Consider the following 19580-nt stretch of genomic DNA (forward strand, 5'->3'; position numbering starts at 1 on the left):
CTCACTTCATGTCTCTGTGTCACATTTTGGTAATTTGCAATATTTCAGACTTTTCCTTTGTTATTATATTTGTTATGGTGATCTATGATCAGTGGTCTTTGATGTTACTACTACAACTTGCAGAAGGCTCAGACGATGGTTAGCATTTTTTAGCCATAAAATCTTTTTTTTTTTTTTTCTTTTTGCGGTATGCGGGCCTCTCACTGTTGTGGCCTCTCCCGTTGCGGAGCACAGGCTCCGGATGCGCAGGCCCAGCGGCCATGGCTCACGGGCCCAGCCGCTCCGCGGCATATGGGATCCTCCCAGACCGGGGCACGAACCCGTATCCCCTGCATCGGCAGGCGGACTCTTAACCACTGCGCCACCAGGGAGGCCCCATAAAATCTTTTAAATTAAGTTTTGTTTTTTTTTTTAAGACAGAATGATATTACACACTTAATAGATCACAATATAGTACACTGGGAAACCCATAAGTTCGTGTAACTTACTTTATTGAAATATTTACTTTATCACAGTGCTCTGGAACAAAACCTGCAGTATCTCCAAGGTATACCTATATTATATAACATTATTCTGTATGAATATGCCAGAAATTATATATTTTATATGTATATACATATATATATATATATATATATATATATATTCATTCAACTGGGTTAATTTCCATTTGGAGTGTAGCTATGAACTTTTAAGCATTCCTTGATCTGTCATTTGAGGCTCATGTGTATGTGTTTCTGTCAGGTAGAATTGTTCTATATTTAAAAATTGTGGGGCTTCCCTTGTGGCTCAGTGGTTAAGAATCTGCCTGCCAGTGCAGGGGACACGGGTTCGAGCCCTGGTCCGGGAAGATCCCACATGCTGTGGAGCAACTGAGCCCATGCACCACAACTACTGAGCCTGTGCTCTAGAGCCCGTGAGCCACAACTACTGAGCCCGTGTGCTGCAACTACTAAAGCCCACGTGCCTAGAGCCTGTGCTCTGCAACAAGAGAAGGCACTGCAATGAGAAGCCCATGCACTGCAACGAAGAGTAGCCCCCACTTGCTGCAACTAGAGAAAGCCCACACGCAGCAATGAAGACCCAACGCAGCCAAAAAAATAAATAAATAAAATAAATATTTAAAAAAAATTATGGAGCTTCCCTGGTGGCGCAGTGGTTGAGAGTCCGTCTGCCAATGCAGGGGACACGGGTTCGTGCCCCAGTCCGGGAGGATCCCACGTGCCGCGGCTGGGCCTGTGAGCCATGGCCGCTGAGCCTGCGCGTCCGGAGCCTGTGCTCCGCAACGGGAGAGGCCACAACAGTCGGAGGCCCGCATACCGCAAAAAAAAAAAAAAAAAAATTATGAAGTTTCAACTTCTCTTGATAAGTAAAGCCTTGCCACTGGGTGGCTCCTGTTTTTGCATGGCAACACTTGGCTGGGGCTGAGTGGCAGCGCCTCCTCTCAGTGGATGTGTGCCTCCCACTCTCTACCTTTGCCTGTGCTCACACAGTGTTCGTCTCCCACGTCATTCTCCCAGCCTCTCCTCACCTCTCAGTCATGGCATCTGCCCCGCCACCACCCATCTAGGCAGGGTTCTGCCACCTTGTCTAGAGAGCTGGGAGGCACTTCCTGTGAGATTGTTTTTCTAAAGATTTGTTGCAGCCTCTCTCCTCTCCTCACTTGTGAGCCCTGAGCTTATCTTCCTCCAGCATGTTGCTGTGATCTTTAGTCAGAAGGCTTAGGGAAAGAAATGAGCCCTGGAGTATAATGCCAAGATGCAGGTGGTCTTTTTGGCTTATTCACCCTATTCTGCTGACATTGTGACTAGAGGTACAGCCCAGGGCCCAAAACCCCTCCCACAGTCTTGGAGCTGCAGGTGGGAAGCTTTACCTCACAACTGCAGAGATAGCCCAGCGTGCACAAACACACCATTTGGATATAAACCGGAGTTTTTTCTCCACACCTTTGCAGGTTGTCATTCCAGACACATCAGTGTACCCCCTCTTCCCTAGAGTATTGTGAGGAAAAAAATCTTCCTTTTTTGGTTCCTATAGGGGTCCTATGAAGGAGACCTAATTCTTTTCTACATGTCTGTTTTTTATTGTTTGGGTTTTGCCTCTTTGGGCCTTGGTCTAAATACTGGAGAATTAGTGTTACTATATCAAACAGTGTCTTTGGGAATCATGAATAATCTGCATATTATTATGTTTTAAACAAGATAAGTTTCAAAATTAGAAAAGTAATATTCGCTCTACTGACATTTTATGAACAGAAACATTGATTGCATAAAAGGAACATCAACACAAATTTCTTTCATGGCCCAATATATTCCAATCATGATGAAAATAAAAATAAATTGCTTAAGCCAAGCTTGCATATAATTTTTAAGACCCTTTCCTGAGGGCCTCCCTGGTGGCGCAGTGGTTAAGAGTCCGCCTGCCGATGCAGGGGATACGGGTTCGTGCCCCGGTCTGGGAGGATCCCATATGCCGCGGAGCGGCTGGGCCCGTGAGCCATGGCCGCTGGGCCTGCGCATCCGGAGCCTGTGCTCCGCAACGGGAGAGGCCACAACAGTGAGAGGCCCGCGTACGGCAAAAAAAAAAAAAAAAAAAAAAAAAAGACCCTTTCCTGACCTTCTTCTAATGTAGAAATGGAGAACAGTGGTCAAGCCCAAACAAATGAGAACTGGAAAGGACCTTAGAAATCATCTCATGCAAATTAGAACTCCAATGGGTGAGGAGTAGGGGTGACTGTGGTCACATGAGACACCTTCCCGAGCTCAAGTATCACTAGGACGATTGAGTTTTATGATGTTTGTCAGCTGGTATCTGGTGCTTCCTCCCCTGTTTACCTTAACCTTCTGAGTACATTGGAATGGATTGTGTAATAGTCTCTCGTAGTAGAAATTACAAGGAAAATTTTGTCCATCCATTTATTCAAAGAACGGTGTTAAGTGCCATGAAGAAAAGCAAAATGGGATGGGGGATTGTCAGGGAAACCCTGAGGGAATGAGGGGATGTGCCTTCCAAATACCTAGTTTAAGAATGTTCTAGACCATCAAATCCTAGGATGTAAATAATGTATGCTCTTTATGCATAACAGAGGTTGTATATAGTAGGCATTCACAAAGACTTCTGAAAGAAGTGAATTCATGGGTTTGATATGACTTTATGGGTTGTTTTGAATGTTCAAGCATCCTTCATGGTGGACTAGGCTCTGTGATTTATAATGAGAATTGACTTTATACAGTAGATCATGACCCATGGGCAGTATTCAGCCCACAGATATGGTTTGTTTGGAGCATATGGTATTTTTTAAAACCAGGAAATTTTATATCAAAGTCTAAATTTTACCATATCTTAAAAACTCAGTTTGACAAAACCAGCCCTGAATTCCTGTGCAGTTCCAGCAATTGGCTGAGCTCATGGCAGCAACCTTCTTCAGATGGGCTTCTGGTCCCTGGTTCTCAGCTCCCATTCTTCTATACCCTGTGCTGGTAAGGACTTGCTTTTGCAACTTGCAGGCTGAGCTCCTGTCATCATCCTGTTGGATGTTTTGCTCTGAAGATGAATTAATGCCATAAATTGTCATTTAAAATGAATTGAGTTGAATTTATAAAAATATCAAATATTTTTAAGTAATGCCTCAAAGGCCAGTTTGCTTTCAGGAATGGGTGCAAGTAATGGTTTTGTTTTAAATAAATTTCCAGACTCTTTTAACTGAGAAGACCTAAAGGCAGTGAGCGCATCTCACTTCCAGATCTGTGTTTCTAAGGGCCATTTTTCATTAGAAGGAGCAAGACCCCTGAGAAAAATGTCAAGTAATAGATCAGGGCCAGGGAATCTGTAAAGTGTGCCTGAAACATTTCATCATACCAGCAGGCACAAAAGCACTCAGAGATTACTGCGGACTGTGAACAGTACATAGAAGCTAGGTGAAGGCACAGTTTGAATACCTCAAATAAGAATGGCAATGGATTATAGCACGTCAAATGCGAAATCCTTTTTATAACAGAGGGAATAGGGCCAAAAGGGTCATAGCTTTTTCTGTAGAGGAATGCTAACTAATGAGTACAGAAGGAATCATAGAGTTAGAAAATCACCACTGTGAAACTTCCAACATAGTCACTGATTTAGGCAAAGATGGGAACTAAAACCACTAAGTGAAAGGTTATTGGATGGCAAGATATTCACACAGACCTAAAGTCTTACCTTGCAGGATATTTCTTAATTACAAGGAGATGAAGACACTACCTTAACCAATGTCTTCAGCATCACCAATAACACGCCAGCCCGACATTTTGTGCCTCCTGATACGATACAAAAGGAAGTACATGACATCGCCTATGTGGGATTCTTGGCGAAAACGTTTCACCTAAATCTAATCGTAAGGAAACAATCAGACAAATACATATTAGGGGACATTCTACATGATAGCTGGCTTGGACCCTTCAAAAAGTGAAGGGGTGAAACACATAGGCAGAGAATTGCTACCCTAGATTATAGGAGACTAAAGGCAAGTGAACTCTGATTAGATCTTGAGCCACATATACACGTACCACACGCACAGCAATTTAGGACATTGTTGGGACAGTTGGGAAAATCTGAATATGGACTGTATGTTGAAACTGAATCAATGTTAAATTTCTGGGGTTTGATAATGTGAGAGAATGTGATCATTGTCTCATGGTTATGTAAGAAGATGTCCTTGTTCTTAGGAGACTTATACTGAAGTACTAGGGTGACATGATATCTGCAACTTACATTCAGATGGTCCAGCCCCTGTACCCCACAAATACATATATATGTATAGACAGGGGTATGGAAAGAGTGAAAAAGATAAAATGAAGGTGACAAAATATTAATTGGTGAAGGTAGGTGAAGAATCTGTAGATGTTCACTGTATTCTTTCACCTTTTTTATGGTCATAAAAATATTGCTAAATAAATGCTAAATAGTTGCGGGAAATAAGGCAATTTGCCTTAAATTAATTTTAACTCTTTGATTTATCTTTAACTCTAGTGAAATATTTACATGTAAAATTTATTTTAAGTTAATTAAGGTGTTACTCTATGTACAGATTCTTAGCTATTGTACAAGAATCCCTAGAGGATTTAGGACGGGTTTTATGAGCCTTTTGATACATGCAGAGTGTTTGTATATGTGTATTTTTCTGCATAGAAGGTCCATCATAGCTTCTATCATATCCTCAAAGGGAGAGGCCCATCCTTCAAATAGTTAAGAACTACTGACCTAGAGTAGATTTACAATTTATAATGCATTCTTTATTCTGAGTATCACATACTAGTTAGCATTTCAGACAGTTCATGTATAAATTTGGTAATTGAGAATGTAATTCTCAACTTATGTAAAGCAAATGAACCTTCAGCAGATTCCAATTTATAAAAAGATTTGCTTATATCAGCTTATAGTTCAATGTAAGTTTATTTGACCACAGAGATTCTGTTACTTAGAAACACACCATGACATTCTAATAACATGATGTATTCCTTTTCTTTTCCAAACTAATATGTGTTTAGTGCAATCACATGTTATTTTTAATGCAGTCTGCTTTCCCTTGTGTGGATTCACATTCTTCACATTTTGTGCAAAGGGAAAAATATGCTAGACTGTAAATTTTTTAATCCATTTTTATGTAGAAAGGGAAATATAATGTCAAAGAAGAAACAGTCATGCCTTTATTTTTTAGTTGTGTAATCACTAAGCTCTATTAATCTAGTTAGAAACATTCACCTCTTTGCACATAACAGTGTGTGACAGACCAAATTCCAACATGACTTATAGTTTCAATTGTTCCTGTACAGCATGTTGAAGCAACGACACGTGAGTAATCGTTAATATGCCAAAGTGTTGTTTAAGACATATAGGATGAAATGTATACTAACACATATCTATTCTGTTTACAGTAGATTTTAGTTTCTCTGAAAATCTTTCACAAATGCCTCTGGGTCTGTTGGAGTAGGTTTAATCAGAGCTGATGTTTATAAGGATAGTAAATATTTAAACTCCCCAGGAGAACCATCTGCCCAGAGCATGCTGCACCTGGCCAAGGCTTACACACAGACTCTTACTGTATCCCCGTAGACCCACTTGTGGGTTATCTCTGAGGTAGGAATCCATATGCAGGACAGGTTTACTGATCAAATATTCTTCTAGTTTGGCTATTTTAAATGGAGTTTTTCTCCCGTTTTTGGTGTTATATTATTACAGTGAAGCACACTTATACGTCAGAATTACTTTTGTTTCCTATAATCAGGATTTTTTTTTAATCTGCTTCTAAACTATTGCCATATCTATGACAATAAGTAGTTTAGATTCTATGAGTCCTGGTTTTACTCTGTGTTTAGAGAGCCCTTGCTCAAGTAAGGCTCGAGCCCTTGCTTAGCCCTTGTTCTAAGCTAGTTTCATTCTGTTCTGTGTGATGGATATGAGCATGCAGTGACACAGCACAAAGACCGCCAAGCTCAAGAGAGACGCTGACATGGCTGCAGAGTCCCACTTGAGTGCAGCCGTGTACAGAGAGCATTTGCTGACTCCTGCCCTGCTGTAATAGGCCCACTCCTTTTTCCACTGTATATCACAATCTAAGGAATCAATGTCCTTTAATAATTAATATCTACCATATTATGAGACTTGGCAGCCTTGAGCAAGTCACTGAACCTTCCTACCTGCTGGTTTCCCAGTGCCTATCCATGATGGAATGGACACTCATCTGACGTCCACCCTGTTCTCAGTACTGTCATGGACATCACCTTATTTAACCTTCCCAGCAGCCTTGGTAGGCAGATGTTCTCCTCAATTTCATGGGCAAGGAAACTGGAAATCAGAGTCTAAGTAACTTGACCAAGCCCACAGCTAATAAGGATTCCAGTTCAGACCCAAGATACTCGTTCTTGTTTTTTTCATTTCAAGAGATGGACCTCATGTTTCACAGACTTCTAGGGTTTAAGGGCCCCTGAAGTCATCTGGTATATGTTAGAGCTGGCCAGAAACTTCTATTTTCATAAGTACTTTTAATATTTTTGAATTTTAATTTGAGAGTCTGAATTCAACTATGGACAGTTGAATAATTCAGTTATCACCAATTTGTAAGTACTTCTCCTATGAGGAAACTTTCTGGTTTCTAAATAAGGGAAAGAGATGGAATAGATATCATAGAGGGTTTTACCCAGCCCTTTGAGGTTTCACTTAAACAGCAGAACATGAGTATTTCATTCTTTTATGTCAGCATCTATGAACCTAGTAATTCATGTTGTTTAAATGATGACTTTGGAAAACATCGTCAAAGTTGCTGTTATGGAGAACAATCAGTTGATTACTAAGTATTACCAGTTGTCAAAGCATGACTTAATTTTTTATAAAATATACTCTGTGCCTTCTAATGTCCATGTCAGGAAATATTAATAAGAGAAATTATTCCTTATTAATTTTATGACCCTATATAAATCTTTATTGCTTTTCCTTTAAAAATCCTTAAATTTTGCAGATTTCTTTTTGTTTTGTTTAGGAGTAGTATTAATATCAACTTTGGACAACTCATGAGCTGATTGTTTAGACTGAGGAATCAACAGTCATTTTAGTACCTACTTTGTACACAGAATGCAGGGATCCAAGAAATGAATTGTCTCTCTTCTTCTAAGTTTTACAATCTTTTGGGGAAAACAAGATACACCTCCTACCCATCTACCGTACAACACCCCACATGCAAAGAAATAATCAATGCAGACCTAACTCATAATACCAGATCTGTCTTTCACGAGGTTGGTGGAACAGATGCCAAGTGCCGAAGGGAGGGGTCACTTCCCAGGGAGCTGGGCTTCTAGGCACAGCTTGTCTTGTGCCTTGGAAGCTCCTTGAGATCAGATCATATGGCTCAAGTCAGATGGAGACTTATGGTGTACTTGCTCCCCTTGAAATTGGAAGTTGGTGCTCATTAGGGTTCCGCTCCCCTGCCCTTCTCTTCACCTGCCCCTCAATGCGTATCCTTTCCTTTGGATTCCACCCCAGCTGAGTGCATTCCCATCCTCCTGCCTGAATTCCATGGTGACCCCCCCACCAACTTCAGCATATTCTCATCCAAACTGTCCCTTTCTTACAGCTTCTCAGCAGTATCAATGAGACTCAGAGCAGTTCTCCTTTTTGTCTCCTTTTCTCTTCTTTGTGTGTGTCCTTTATATGGTAGATCACTATCCACTAGTAGTTCTTCTCTTTTCTTTTCCTTTATTCTCTTTCTTTTTACATTCAATCAGTTCATTTTATTTTTAATATATTCTCAGTTATTCACGGCTCATAATGTCCTTCTGAGATTGAGCCCCTCAGAAGACCACAGGTGGTCACTAATTATGGCAAACTTGCCCTCAGACTTAGTCTCCACGATGAGAATGTAGATATTTTTTTCTTTCTTTCAAACTCTCTGTCATACCTATTCCTGTTCCTGCTTGTTCTTCCTGTCACCTGTACTGTGTGGGTCCCACTTATTCTGTTTCTAGATTATTACAGTGGTGGCTCTTTTTCCTTCCTGAAACCATTGCTTTCATGACATACTCCTCCCTTCAGAGTTTTTTGGTGGTGCACTACATTTCTCATCACAGTAAGTCTGGTCTCTTCTTGCTGGCCTTCCAAGCCGTCCCAGGCCTCTAATTTCCTGTATAATCTTTCCTCCACTGGTGAACCTCAACTATGCTTGGCTCATGCCTCTTTTAGTCAGTCATTCCTTCCCCCTCAACTGATTCAAATCCTATTTCAAGGCCCAGCTCAAGCCTGTTGATCTTTTCTTCTCCAAACCCAGTGCGAGTTATTTCCCGTACCATATATACCACAGGCTTCCTTTATTACTCCTGATCTAAATTTGTCAATTCAGGGAAGCCATTTTTGCCTATAGCACACAGCATTATGCTTAACATAATGTGTGGCACCAGTAAAAATTTGGGATTTTGTCCTTTAGCTATATACCCATCATCTGTGGCTTAAATTTCCACATACTTACCAAATCTAAAATGATCTTGAAACAAGCATTATAATTTATAACACTTCCCAATGAGTTTAAAGGTTTATACTACATAGTTTGAACAGTTATTGGAATAATCACATTCTTATGTGTGAATGGGGTATCATCCTCACTGCTCTTAGTGGTGTCCATGCAGACCAGGGGCAGATTTCAACTAGTGTAGTGGGTGGTGTTTTCCATGTTAATAAAAGCAGCCATCCCTAAGAGTAGTTAACTTTAACCTCACAAGCCTGACTCCTAAGGGATGTGTGTAGAGTCATTTGACAATACAAGCCCAAGGAGAGATTGTTGTATCTTCTCGCTCCTGTTGGCAGCACCTGCCAAACCAGGTGCCCTGCATCCTCAGATTTAGAGGTGCACCATACGCACTCTCAGGTGTCCAGACTTTCCACTTTGGGGACTTCATTCAGAAGATGTGTGTTAAGTCCAGACTCAGCCACCTACTCCCTGTCATTCCCAAGCTCCACACACTCACCCTCAGGATGAGTGTCATCCTGGGGTCATCCTGACCTGCCTTCTCCATAGGGAGTGACACAGTCTGACAGAGACGAGGATGTGAGCCCAGTCTGTGCACACTACAGCACTGTGCCATGTTGTGCCTGTCCTACAGAACACATACTCATGCTGACTGCCTTTCAGGGTGTTTCAGGTTGGAGGTCAGTAGTCTTTGGTTGTGGCAGAAGTGTCAGGGCTGATCCCACCCTAGGAGCTCCAAAGGAACAGACACATCTACTAAACTTCCTTGCCCTGGCATACTCAAAGGTTGGCTGTGTCCAGGCAGCTGTAATCTGCATACCTGAGAAGCGTTTCTTCAGACCAGAGCTCTCCAGCGAAGTTCTCTGAAAGTGTGGGAGGAGCTGAGCAGAGGATAGGGACCAGGAACTTTGGCTGAATGTTTCTTATGATTCTTAAAACTTGATGTGTGATTTATATAGTACCTTGTCTACTGGTTTCAAGAAATAAGGGTGGTTAGGGAGGCAGGCAGGAACAGTGGCAGCTAACCCTTTCTGATGGTAGCAAAGCTGTTTTGTCTGAAGAGAGTCTGTGTACTTCCTCTTTAGGGATACTTTAACCCCAGGACACCATGAACTCCTAATGAGCCATGCTTGAAAACCACTGATGTGTTCCTCAATGCATTTATATTCACACAGCATGCTATTTTATAATTGAATCAAGTGATCTCAGAAAAGTAAAATGACTACATAATTATTGGAGACCAAGATGGGCACCCAAGTGTCCTGATTCCTGGTGTAATTATTTCCTTATGATTCTAGGCTATATGTTTCTTTAACCACATCTTATCTTTAGTGCTTTTTGAAATATTTTAATCTACAATAAGCCAAATCTCAAAATTGAAAAGTTAGTTAGTATTCCTCGTACTTATGTGCAAAGATGACACACCATTAATATTTTCAGACCATAGCTGGGCCAGGATTTCCTTAGTGTACATATGTATTAGTAATTACAGCATATTTCTGAAGCCAAACAGAACACCTCTTCATTTTAAACATTATATATCATGAAGAATGTTTGCTATATGGACATTTATCACTTTTTTAAAAATGGAATTAAAGCTTCTTTCCAGAGCATGATGAAGTTTCAAAGCAAACAAGTTCAATGCTAGACATATTTTATATTTTAAATTGTAAAATCAGAAATAAAAGCATCTTCCAACTTAAAAACAAAGCTTTCATCAGTCATTCTGATTTTTAACCTTTCTAGAGATTCTGCTCCCAACAGGGTGTCCCTGAGTGCACAATAGGGTCTCAGTGTGTTCCTGGGCCTGGTGTTACTCCAAGGCTTCCAGGGATTGCTGTGTCTTACTGCAACTTGTGCTGTTTGCACACTCTAGAAACCTACGATCTGGGAGTACCCCCAGGCCCAGGCAGAGGGGCCTCAGGAACCCGGCATGCTTCATTGCATCACCACCCTGTTCTGCTGACTTCATCACACTTGGCCTGTTGATTTGATTGTCTATTTGATTTCCTGCTTATTGCCCCTAACGCAGTATGCATTGCCAGAGAGCAGAGACCTCATCTGATCTATTCATCCCTGTCTCTGTAGAACAGCACCTGGGACACATCTGATTAAAGTCAGAATGAGAAATGAATGCTGGAGTGTTTCAGTATTCGTCTGTGTTGTCCAGGATGCTAATTCTTTTGACTCACCTTATTCAGTTTGAGTCCCCTCTGACACTAATTTTGTTTACTGTTTAGGTTGCCTTAAACCACTTATGTCAATGCGTTTATATTCACACAGCGAGAAGCATTGCACAAGGGTTCTTGTTGATTAAATGAATAACCATATCTTCTTGTTTTCATCTGTCTCTTACATTCAACTTGGCCAGTTTAAATTAGCAATGCTTCTACATTCCTAAACTAGTTATAAATCTCAACTTTTGTTCCATAGGATTTTATTTCTCTTCTTAGCCACTTGGCTTAAGCCTTTGACCCTTGATTCTAACAGTTTGTATCATATTATTATTCTTGTTCATTTTGTAATCTCAAAAACCTAGATACTAAGAAAAGGGGCTTAGAATTAACATTAGCTTAAATGGGATAAATCAAACTTACACATCTTGAAAGCTGTCCAGATAATAATCAACTTTGGTTGAATATGCTGGTTGCTGTCAATTTTATATGAAATGTTGGCAATTATAAGTATACTCACCGTGCATACCACGCTTCCCAGATGCTTTTTATTCTCTGGTTCTCGTAATGACCCTGTGAAGTGGGGCTGGAAGGTTCTGAGGATGGTGAGAGAACTATTAAAAGACTGAATAACTGAAGTTTGAATAATTAGAGTAACCTACCCAAGGGGGCCAAGACTAGAACTTAAGTTCCTAATCTGGTGTTTTTTCAAGGTACAAAACTGAGAGTAACAAGAAAAGTCAACGTGGTTTCTGTATGTGTCTTTTACAAATTACTTTAGAAATAAAGATAAAAGATCATTACATAATGAAAATTTTAATATATTATATGGTTTTGTTAGGGTCTAGTACATAGTGAATACTAATAGCTTTATGTTAAATTGAACTGAGTAAAAGGATACCTTTGAGCAAATTAGGGCAAAGAAAAGAGGTACTAACAATGACCAGAGGAGCAAAAATTTTTTTTAATTTATGCATTAGGTTTACATTTACAAGGTTTAGTCAAGGAAAATTAACATATATTTTAAGCACACTCCACTGCTTCCCATAAAATCTTTTGATCTTGAGCAAAGAATAATGAGGGTGATCTTAAAATACTGTTAAACTTTTTAGACTTACAGAGAAATTTTAGACTTACAGAAAAATTACAAAAATCATATAGAATTCACATATACACTTCTCCCAGCTTCCCCTAATGTTAATAACCACATACTTAGCCATAGTACAATTCTCAAAACCAGGCAATTAACTTTATAGTAGTGTTTTAATTCCACACGTGTAATTAGTAGAAGGAACTAAAGCTAAGACAATAATTAAGTTTATTTATACCAGTAATTGTATCATAGGGTCTTATAGAAAATTAATAATTTATTGCTTTAACAGTAGAATAATAAACAGAACACTAGTTCATAAATTCTACCTATTATTTTTTCCTGTTAGCAACTTCTTGGTCTTGAACCATAATATACATAATTTTTAAAAGGACTTAGGGAGTTCTTAGCTAATAGCAATACTAAGATCTGTTGTAAAGGACATGCTTATTTTGTTCCAGATTCTCCCAGTCTAGTTCAGTAGCACACAACATCCTATTCTCATAAGAAAACTGTGCAATGAGATGGCCTCTTTCTAGAGTGTAAAACTGAAACCTTCATTAAAACTGCTAGAAGACTAAACCTTGTAGATATATCTTTGGTTGTTATGTGCATTGGCGAATCAGGTTGGCTAGCATAATGATACTAAGTATAACATGACATATCTCTCTTATTGATGAAAGATGCTACTGAAACAGATATGTGAGTATAATTTACAAATGACAAAGAAAAACGTGGAATTACTTGATATTTTGTGGTTTAAGAACGACACTTGAATATGATCTTATGCATGAAAATGCGTAGGATGATATTTCTCTTGTTTTAATATAGTTGTTTTCAAGATGAAGACGTTCCAGGGTTGAATCACCATCTTCTTCAGAATTGCAAATTTGTTCTGGAAGAATATTCCTAAGGAAAAATAGACATGCAAGTCATAAATGATCCAAGTAATATTCTGCCTCCATAATTTAGGAGTTAAATTTTACATTTGTTTTAAAAACTCTTTTGTTTTTAAAATAAAATTGGATCCTTCTCTTATACACCAGAAAAAATTTCAAATATGTCAAAGATCTACATGTGAAAAAATGAAGCCATAGAATAGTAGAATAAAACATGGTCATACCCTGGGAGTAGGGGAAATATCTTCCTATGTGTGACTCAAAAACCAGATGCACTAAAAGAAAAGATTAATAATTTGACTACAGGTTGGTTTTTTTTAATGCAAAGTTAAAAGACAAATCACAAACTAGGAGAAAGTGTTTGCAACTTATATTACTGATAAAGGGCTAATATACAAAGACCTAAAAACCTAGGAGGAGAGAGAAATGAGGAAAAAAAAGATACCTGGGTAACCAGTTTACAGAAGAGAAAACGAAATGGCATGTAAACATGATGCTTAATTTCATTCATGATAAGAAACATGTAAATTAAAATGATACTGGCATACCACTCTCACTTACCAGATTTGCCCAACGCCCTCCCAAAAAAATCCAGAAGTTCATTAACATGTTCTGATGATGAGGCTCTATAGGATCAAACATCATTGAAGGGAATTCAAAACAGTACAGCCCCATGGATAGGAATTTGGCAGTATCTAGCAAAATTACATGTGTATTTTGTACCTTTCACTCAGCAATCCCACTTCTAGAGATCTGTCCCAAAGTTAGATTGGAAAAATACAAAATTACATTTGAACAGAGTTGTACATTGTGGCATTATTTATAGTATAAAAAATGGAAACAATCAAATGTCTATCAATAAGGAACTGGTTGAATAAAATGTCCATATAGTGGAATACTATTCAACTGTAAAAAGGAATGAGGAAATTCTCTACATACTGATATGGAGTGATACCCAGGATATACTGATAATTTTTAAAAGTGAAGAACAGAAAAAATATACACTCTTTCCAGAGAGAGAGAAAAAAGTAATAATCCTTTGGTGTAATAATTTGTATAATAATTGTGAGACGCAGTGGGGAATTTGAATGCGTGTATGTATGCTTATATTTAAAAAAAAAATAACACGGGATCATCAATGGGAAATTAATTTAAAAGTTTAGGGGCTTCCCTGGTGGCGCAGTCGTTAAGAATCCGCCTGCTAATGCAGGGGACATGGGTTCGAGCCCTGGTCCGGGATGATCCCACATGCCGCGGAGCAACTAAGCCCGTGCACCACAACTGCTGAACCTGTGCTCTAGAGCCTGCGTGCCACAACTACTGAAGCCCATGTGCCTAGAGCCCGTGCTCCGCAACAAGAAAAGCCACTGCAGTGAGAAGCCCGTGCACTGCAACAAAGAGTAGCCCCCGCTCACCGCAACTAGAGAAAGCCCACACGCAGCAACAAAGACCCAACACAGCCAAAAATAAATTTTAAAAAACTTAACCCATGGGAAAGGATGGAATATGGTATAAGGGACAGGCATAGAAAAATATTTTATAGAAAGTAGCAATTCCTAAAAACCAAAGCAAATTAAAGACCTATCTGAATATTAAGTTGTTGACCTATTGTTACAGAGAAAACTTCTGTATTTAAGCTATACATCCTTCATGGAACATATTCTAAGGACAAGTAGAACTACTAAAAACATAATAAACTTAATTAAATACTTTTGTTGTTAGTTGTAATAATGGTATTATCATTTTGAAACTATTGTTTATAGTAAATATAAGTTATTGTTGGGAACCTAGATTTTCATTGTAAGATAAGCAAGTTTAAAACAGAAGGACTGGGCCTCCCTGGTGGCGCAGTGGTTGAGAGTCCGCCTGCCGATGCAGGGGATACGGGTTCGTGCCCTGGTCTGGGAGGATCCCATATGCCGCGGAGCGGCTGGGCCCGTGAGCCATGGCCGCTGGGCCTGCGCGTCCGGAGCCTGTGCTCCGCAACGGGAGAGGCCACAACAGTGAGAGGCCCGCATACCGCAAAAAAAAAAAAAAAAAAAAAAAAAAAAACAGAAGGACTTCTCTGTAACATTAAATTTGACTTGGGAATATCAGTATGAACTCATTTTTTTTTTCTTCACAAAATACATGTTTCTGGTAGTCCACTGAAAGGCCTTGAAACAGTAACAACACATTTGAAAGGAAGATGCCTGGTGCCCAGATTGGGACCTCTGAACATGATTCCCCAGTGAGAGGAGCTAGGGCTCTTTGGAAGAAGGGTGGCATCGGGCTGTAGTGGGGAATATAAAAGTGAGCCATTCAAGATCTACAGAGGCCTATCCAAGGACACAGGAACCAACTCTAAGGGCTACCATTGGCCAAAGATGGGACAGTTTAAGAACAATAATTGCAGTTGATTGAAACATTCTTAATATATAAAGCCATAAGTTCATATTGATTCTCCAGAGAAAGCCAAAAACAAATTAATAAAGCAAAAATATTTAGGCACCAACTTCTTTTTTATCCTGACAGCCACTATTAAAATTTTAATATATTTTATAGTCCTTTTCCTTCATGTTTAATGCATATGTATAATTTTTTCCAGTTTTATAAAGATTGGCATAACATTGTATTAGTTTAAAGTGTACAACATAATGATTTGATGTATGTGTATGTGGTTGAAATGATCACCACCATAAGTTTAGGTAACATCCATCACCTCACACTGTTACAAATCTGTAACCAACTTCTTACTCTGCTAGGCAGTTTAAAGGAAAGAACTGAGCCTACCTTTCAGAGTAACAAAGTTGCCCTAATTGAAAAGAAAATATTATTTACAGAGGAAGTCCAGCTATAAAATGTGGAAAGAATGACAAAAAATAGAAATTCACCATTTTATTACCCCTAAGGAAATAACAGATGCAAGCAATAAGCATCTGTGAGTGAAAAAACCATTGGTTCAGTGGTGGAGGAGAAAGGTTATAATGGAGATATCAGGCCGTGACCACCTAGATCCCACCAGAATGGGACAGATATTGTATGCCTCCTGATGCAATGCAATAGGAAGCATATAAGCATGACCTAGGAATTATTTTGGCCAAAAAATTTTGACTCTGAATCTTTAAAGCCTTTCCCATCCCCGCCTCTTCCCCTATAAACTCTTGACTCTTTCTTTGTTTTATTTTTCAGGAGTTTGTGTTTGCAAATGTAGAGACAGGTAAAAGAGTAAGGGGTATAATCGCCAAGGACAGGACCACAGAGCTCTGGGATCTGCCTCCCTCGTTGGCTGCACTAACAAAGCGTTCCAGATTAATTCTTGAGACATTCACACTTTCTAGGCAGGGGTGATGACTCTGTCAGCAGACAGAACACACACAGAAAAATGTATCCTCAAAAGTGAGGGAGCTGAGTCTCAATAAATTTATTCAGAATTTTGTCTTCAGAAAAATCTAGATAGAAGCAATTTTAATTTTAGCATATACTTAGGTTTTGTGTTCTACAGATTACAGTGTTTGAAATTACATATGGAGGTGGGATTAGCACCATAGTCTACTGCCTTGAAGCCTCGCTTGAACGTGCCTCTAAGGTTCTATGTATTATATAATCATACTCATTTTTACATTTTTTTACTATGGAAGTTTACATACATAGAAAAGTAGAAAAAACACTATAGTGAATCCTCACATACCTATTCTCATCCAGTTTCAACAATCATTAACATTTGCCAGTCTTGTTTAATGCAACCTCTTGTCACTTTTTTTCTTTAAAGTAAATTCCAGACATCAGGTCATGGTTGTTTAATCCTATATTTTGTCACCCATGACAATTTAAATGGATACTTGAAAAGGCCAGAATTTACCGTATCTTGTTGTTGTTCAATCTCAGAAAATGTAGTGCTTTCATTTCTTGTACCCCAGGTGGTATAGATTTTAATTCATTATGATCCAGAAACAGCTCTCGCAGAGAATGATAAGCCCCATAGAAGGAAACTTGGTCTATGCCATCATCCACAAGTTTATTAAATGACAGGTACAGGTATTCCAGGCCTGGTTCCATGTGGCCAAACACAAAGCCAGGGATGCGCTCTATCTGGTTGCCGATGAGCACGAGGTGCAGCAGCGACTTGGGTAGATAGGAGGGGACGTGGTAGAGCTTGTTGTAGGAGAGGTCAATTGATTCTAGATTTCTAGAAAAGAGTAAACAGAGTGGGGACTTCAGGGCAGTGACTGTAAGCTCAAAGTTTTGACAAGCCAGTCAAGATGCTTGTCCATTTTCCTGCCAGTACTCAGTGTGCTGTAATGATTCCCAGTGCAAGTGTGGCTGTGTGGTGGTCTGGCTGCAAGGCTAGTGCTCTTACCCAGACACCACAGAGCTGCTTGAGTTCCTCTCTAAAAGAGGAGCACCAGAGTTCAGAGAGAAAAACTCATATCCCAGGGGTAATGCTGAGACCCAAAGAGGTCCCCCAAATATCTCTAAGGTCAAACTTGTATCAGAAATGAAGTCCAGAGTCCTAACCCTAAAATCATCTCTGGTTCCAGCAAGAAAGTAGCAGTGTTGAGGGGTTTTTGCATTCTTGTTCCACATTTGATCTGATGACCTGGGATCTGGGACTTGGGGTGAGAAGGAGGCATCTAGAAAAGGTTGTTAATAAGCCAAAAGATCTGGGAAATGTGGTAAACTATCTGGCTATTTTCAGAGCCTTACCTGCGCTTCTGTCCACCCCATGAAGACTTTTCACCTGATGAAGACTCAGTTGCCCTGCCACTGCCACATTCTGCTGAACCTAATTGGCCCTCAAGGCCTCTTTTCATCTCTGTCCTGCTTCTGAAAGATGCCTGTCCCCATGGTGCCACTCAGATCCCTCATTCCCTCACCACATGACTCTAGATCTGCTCTGATGCACCTGCTGCCAGGGCCTGACCCTGCTTCCCTGTGTAGCTAATCCTCTCCTTCCTGATGAGCAAGGCCTCCACACTTTGCCCTTCCCTGAGGCTACAGCCTGGGGCCACTGATTCCTCTCCAGGAAGATGGGCTCTGCTTTTTGCTTCCGCTATTGGGTCAGGCATTCTTTAGTCTGTTTTGTAGCACCTGAAACAGAGAAATAGTTTGAAGGAATGAAGACAGTGTGGTATAGAACAGTGAATGCTGGTGCTTCCACCTAATGGTGAGGGAGAAGCGGGGAGGAGGGCAGCTTCCTTCCTCACTATGGGTAGGGGATTATCTCACTTAAACTTCATGCCTGCCTGTGAAGTCAGCAGAGAGCAGAACAGTGATCAGACCTAAGGTCACACTGCTTGGGCTTAGCACTTGCACACTGTAGGGTGTCCCCAGCAGCAGTGACCATGGCCTTCCTAACATCAGTCATATCATGAACGGTTTGAAGTCTATGCAAATAGCCAAGTTTTATGTAGGGGAGGTTCACTAAGAAAGAATGCTGTCACCTCCCTCACTTGCCCATGTTCATAACCTGTTTAATAATGGCAAAGGAAAGAAATCATCTAAGAAAGTCAGATTGTAGCATGTACTTACTCTTGATTTATCCAGGCTAAAGGAGCAATTCTATTTTCTTCAATTTTATTATGACATAGTACAATGACATTGATCTTTCTGGTATGATTAAAAGAAATTTCAGTTATTTCTTCAATTTGGTTATTTTCTAGGTATAATTCCTGTAATTAAGAGAAGAGACTTATTTTTTTCATATTAGTTGATAAATATATTCAATCTCACAGAATTAAAATCAGGTTATAGACTGTTGTCACTAGTGTTAGCTAAAGAGTCTTGCAGCACTTCAAAATGAGTTCATATTTTTAAGTTGTCAGATTTTCCAACTAGTAAAATAAAATGTACTATCTGTCATGGTTATGGAATTAAATGAATTTTATTTAATTATTTTTAACCATAAAATGATATATGATATAGCATACCATAATAATTGTATAAAGCTTTCTAATTTACAAAACTTATTCACATAAATTATTTCATTTGGGCTTCAAGATCCTAGAAAGTAGGAAATAAGTAGAAATTATCACCATTTAGCAGTAGAGAAACTCAGGCCTGGAGAGATGGCAGGATGTTTGCAAGGTTACACAGCTAATACATGAGGGAAACTCATGCTGGCTGGCCCCAGTTTAGGTCAGCCTGCTTCCGACCTGTCCATGCTGTCTGTAATTTTTTTAGGCTCACATTTTTTAGATTTGTTTGTATTATAATTACTTTAATTAACAGTTAATTAAGAGCCTTCATTTAACATCAGGGTGACGTTTGCTAGAACTATTAGTAAGTTTTCAACAGCTAGCTGCCTTCAAGTTAAATTCATTTGGCATTACAAGGAATTTTTCACTCAGGGATCTTGGTGGAATTCAGAAGTACAATTGGTATATATATTCAGAGTAACTTTCTATTCCTGTTGTAGTAATTTCCCCCTCTTTGTCATTTAATTTTTGTAT

At 39.5% G+C, this 19580-nt stretch overlaps 2 protein-coding genes across 7 annotated transcripts in view; one reads left to right on the plus strand and one right to left on the minus strand.

Moving 5' to 3' along the window:
• The window catches only part of CENPP (centromere protein P), a 242351-nt gene that overhangs the window by 136131 nt on the left and 86640 nt on the right, over positions 1–19580 (plus strand). The gene's annotated exons all lie outside the window — the stretch shown is intronic.
• ECM2 (extracellular matrix protein 2) overlaps positions 12051–19580 on the minus strand; it is a 58711-nt gene continuing 51181 nt past the window's right edge. For 4 of the 5 annotated variants that reach the window (XM_060102411.1, XM_060102409.1, XM_060102408.1 and 1 more), the window contains exons 8-10: positions 18661–18800; positions 16991–17317; positions 12051–13159 (exon numbers count right to left, since the gene is read on the minus strand). In XM_060102411.1, coding sequence (XP_059958394.1) covers positions 12991–13159; positions 16991–17317; positions 18661–18800 — 636 coding nt within the window. In that variant the 3' untranslated portion in view covers positions 12051–12990. The remainder of the gene's footprint in view (positions 13160–16990; positions 17318–18660; positions 18801–19580) is intronic. The other variant, XM_060102412.1, reaches the window with a different exon arrangement.

Source organism: Mesoplodon densirostris, chromosome 6, assembly GCF_025265405.1.
Source record: "Mesoplodon densirostris isolate mMesDen1 chromosome 6, mMesDen1 primary haplotype, whole genome shotgun sequence".
Classification (NCBI taxonomy): domain Eukaryota; kingdom Metazoa; phylum Chordata; class Mammalia; order Artiodactyla; family Ziphiidae; genus Mesoplodon; species Mesoplodon densirostris.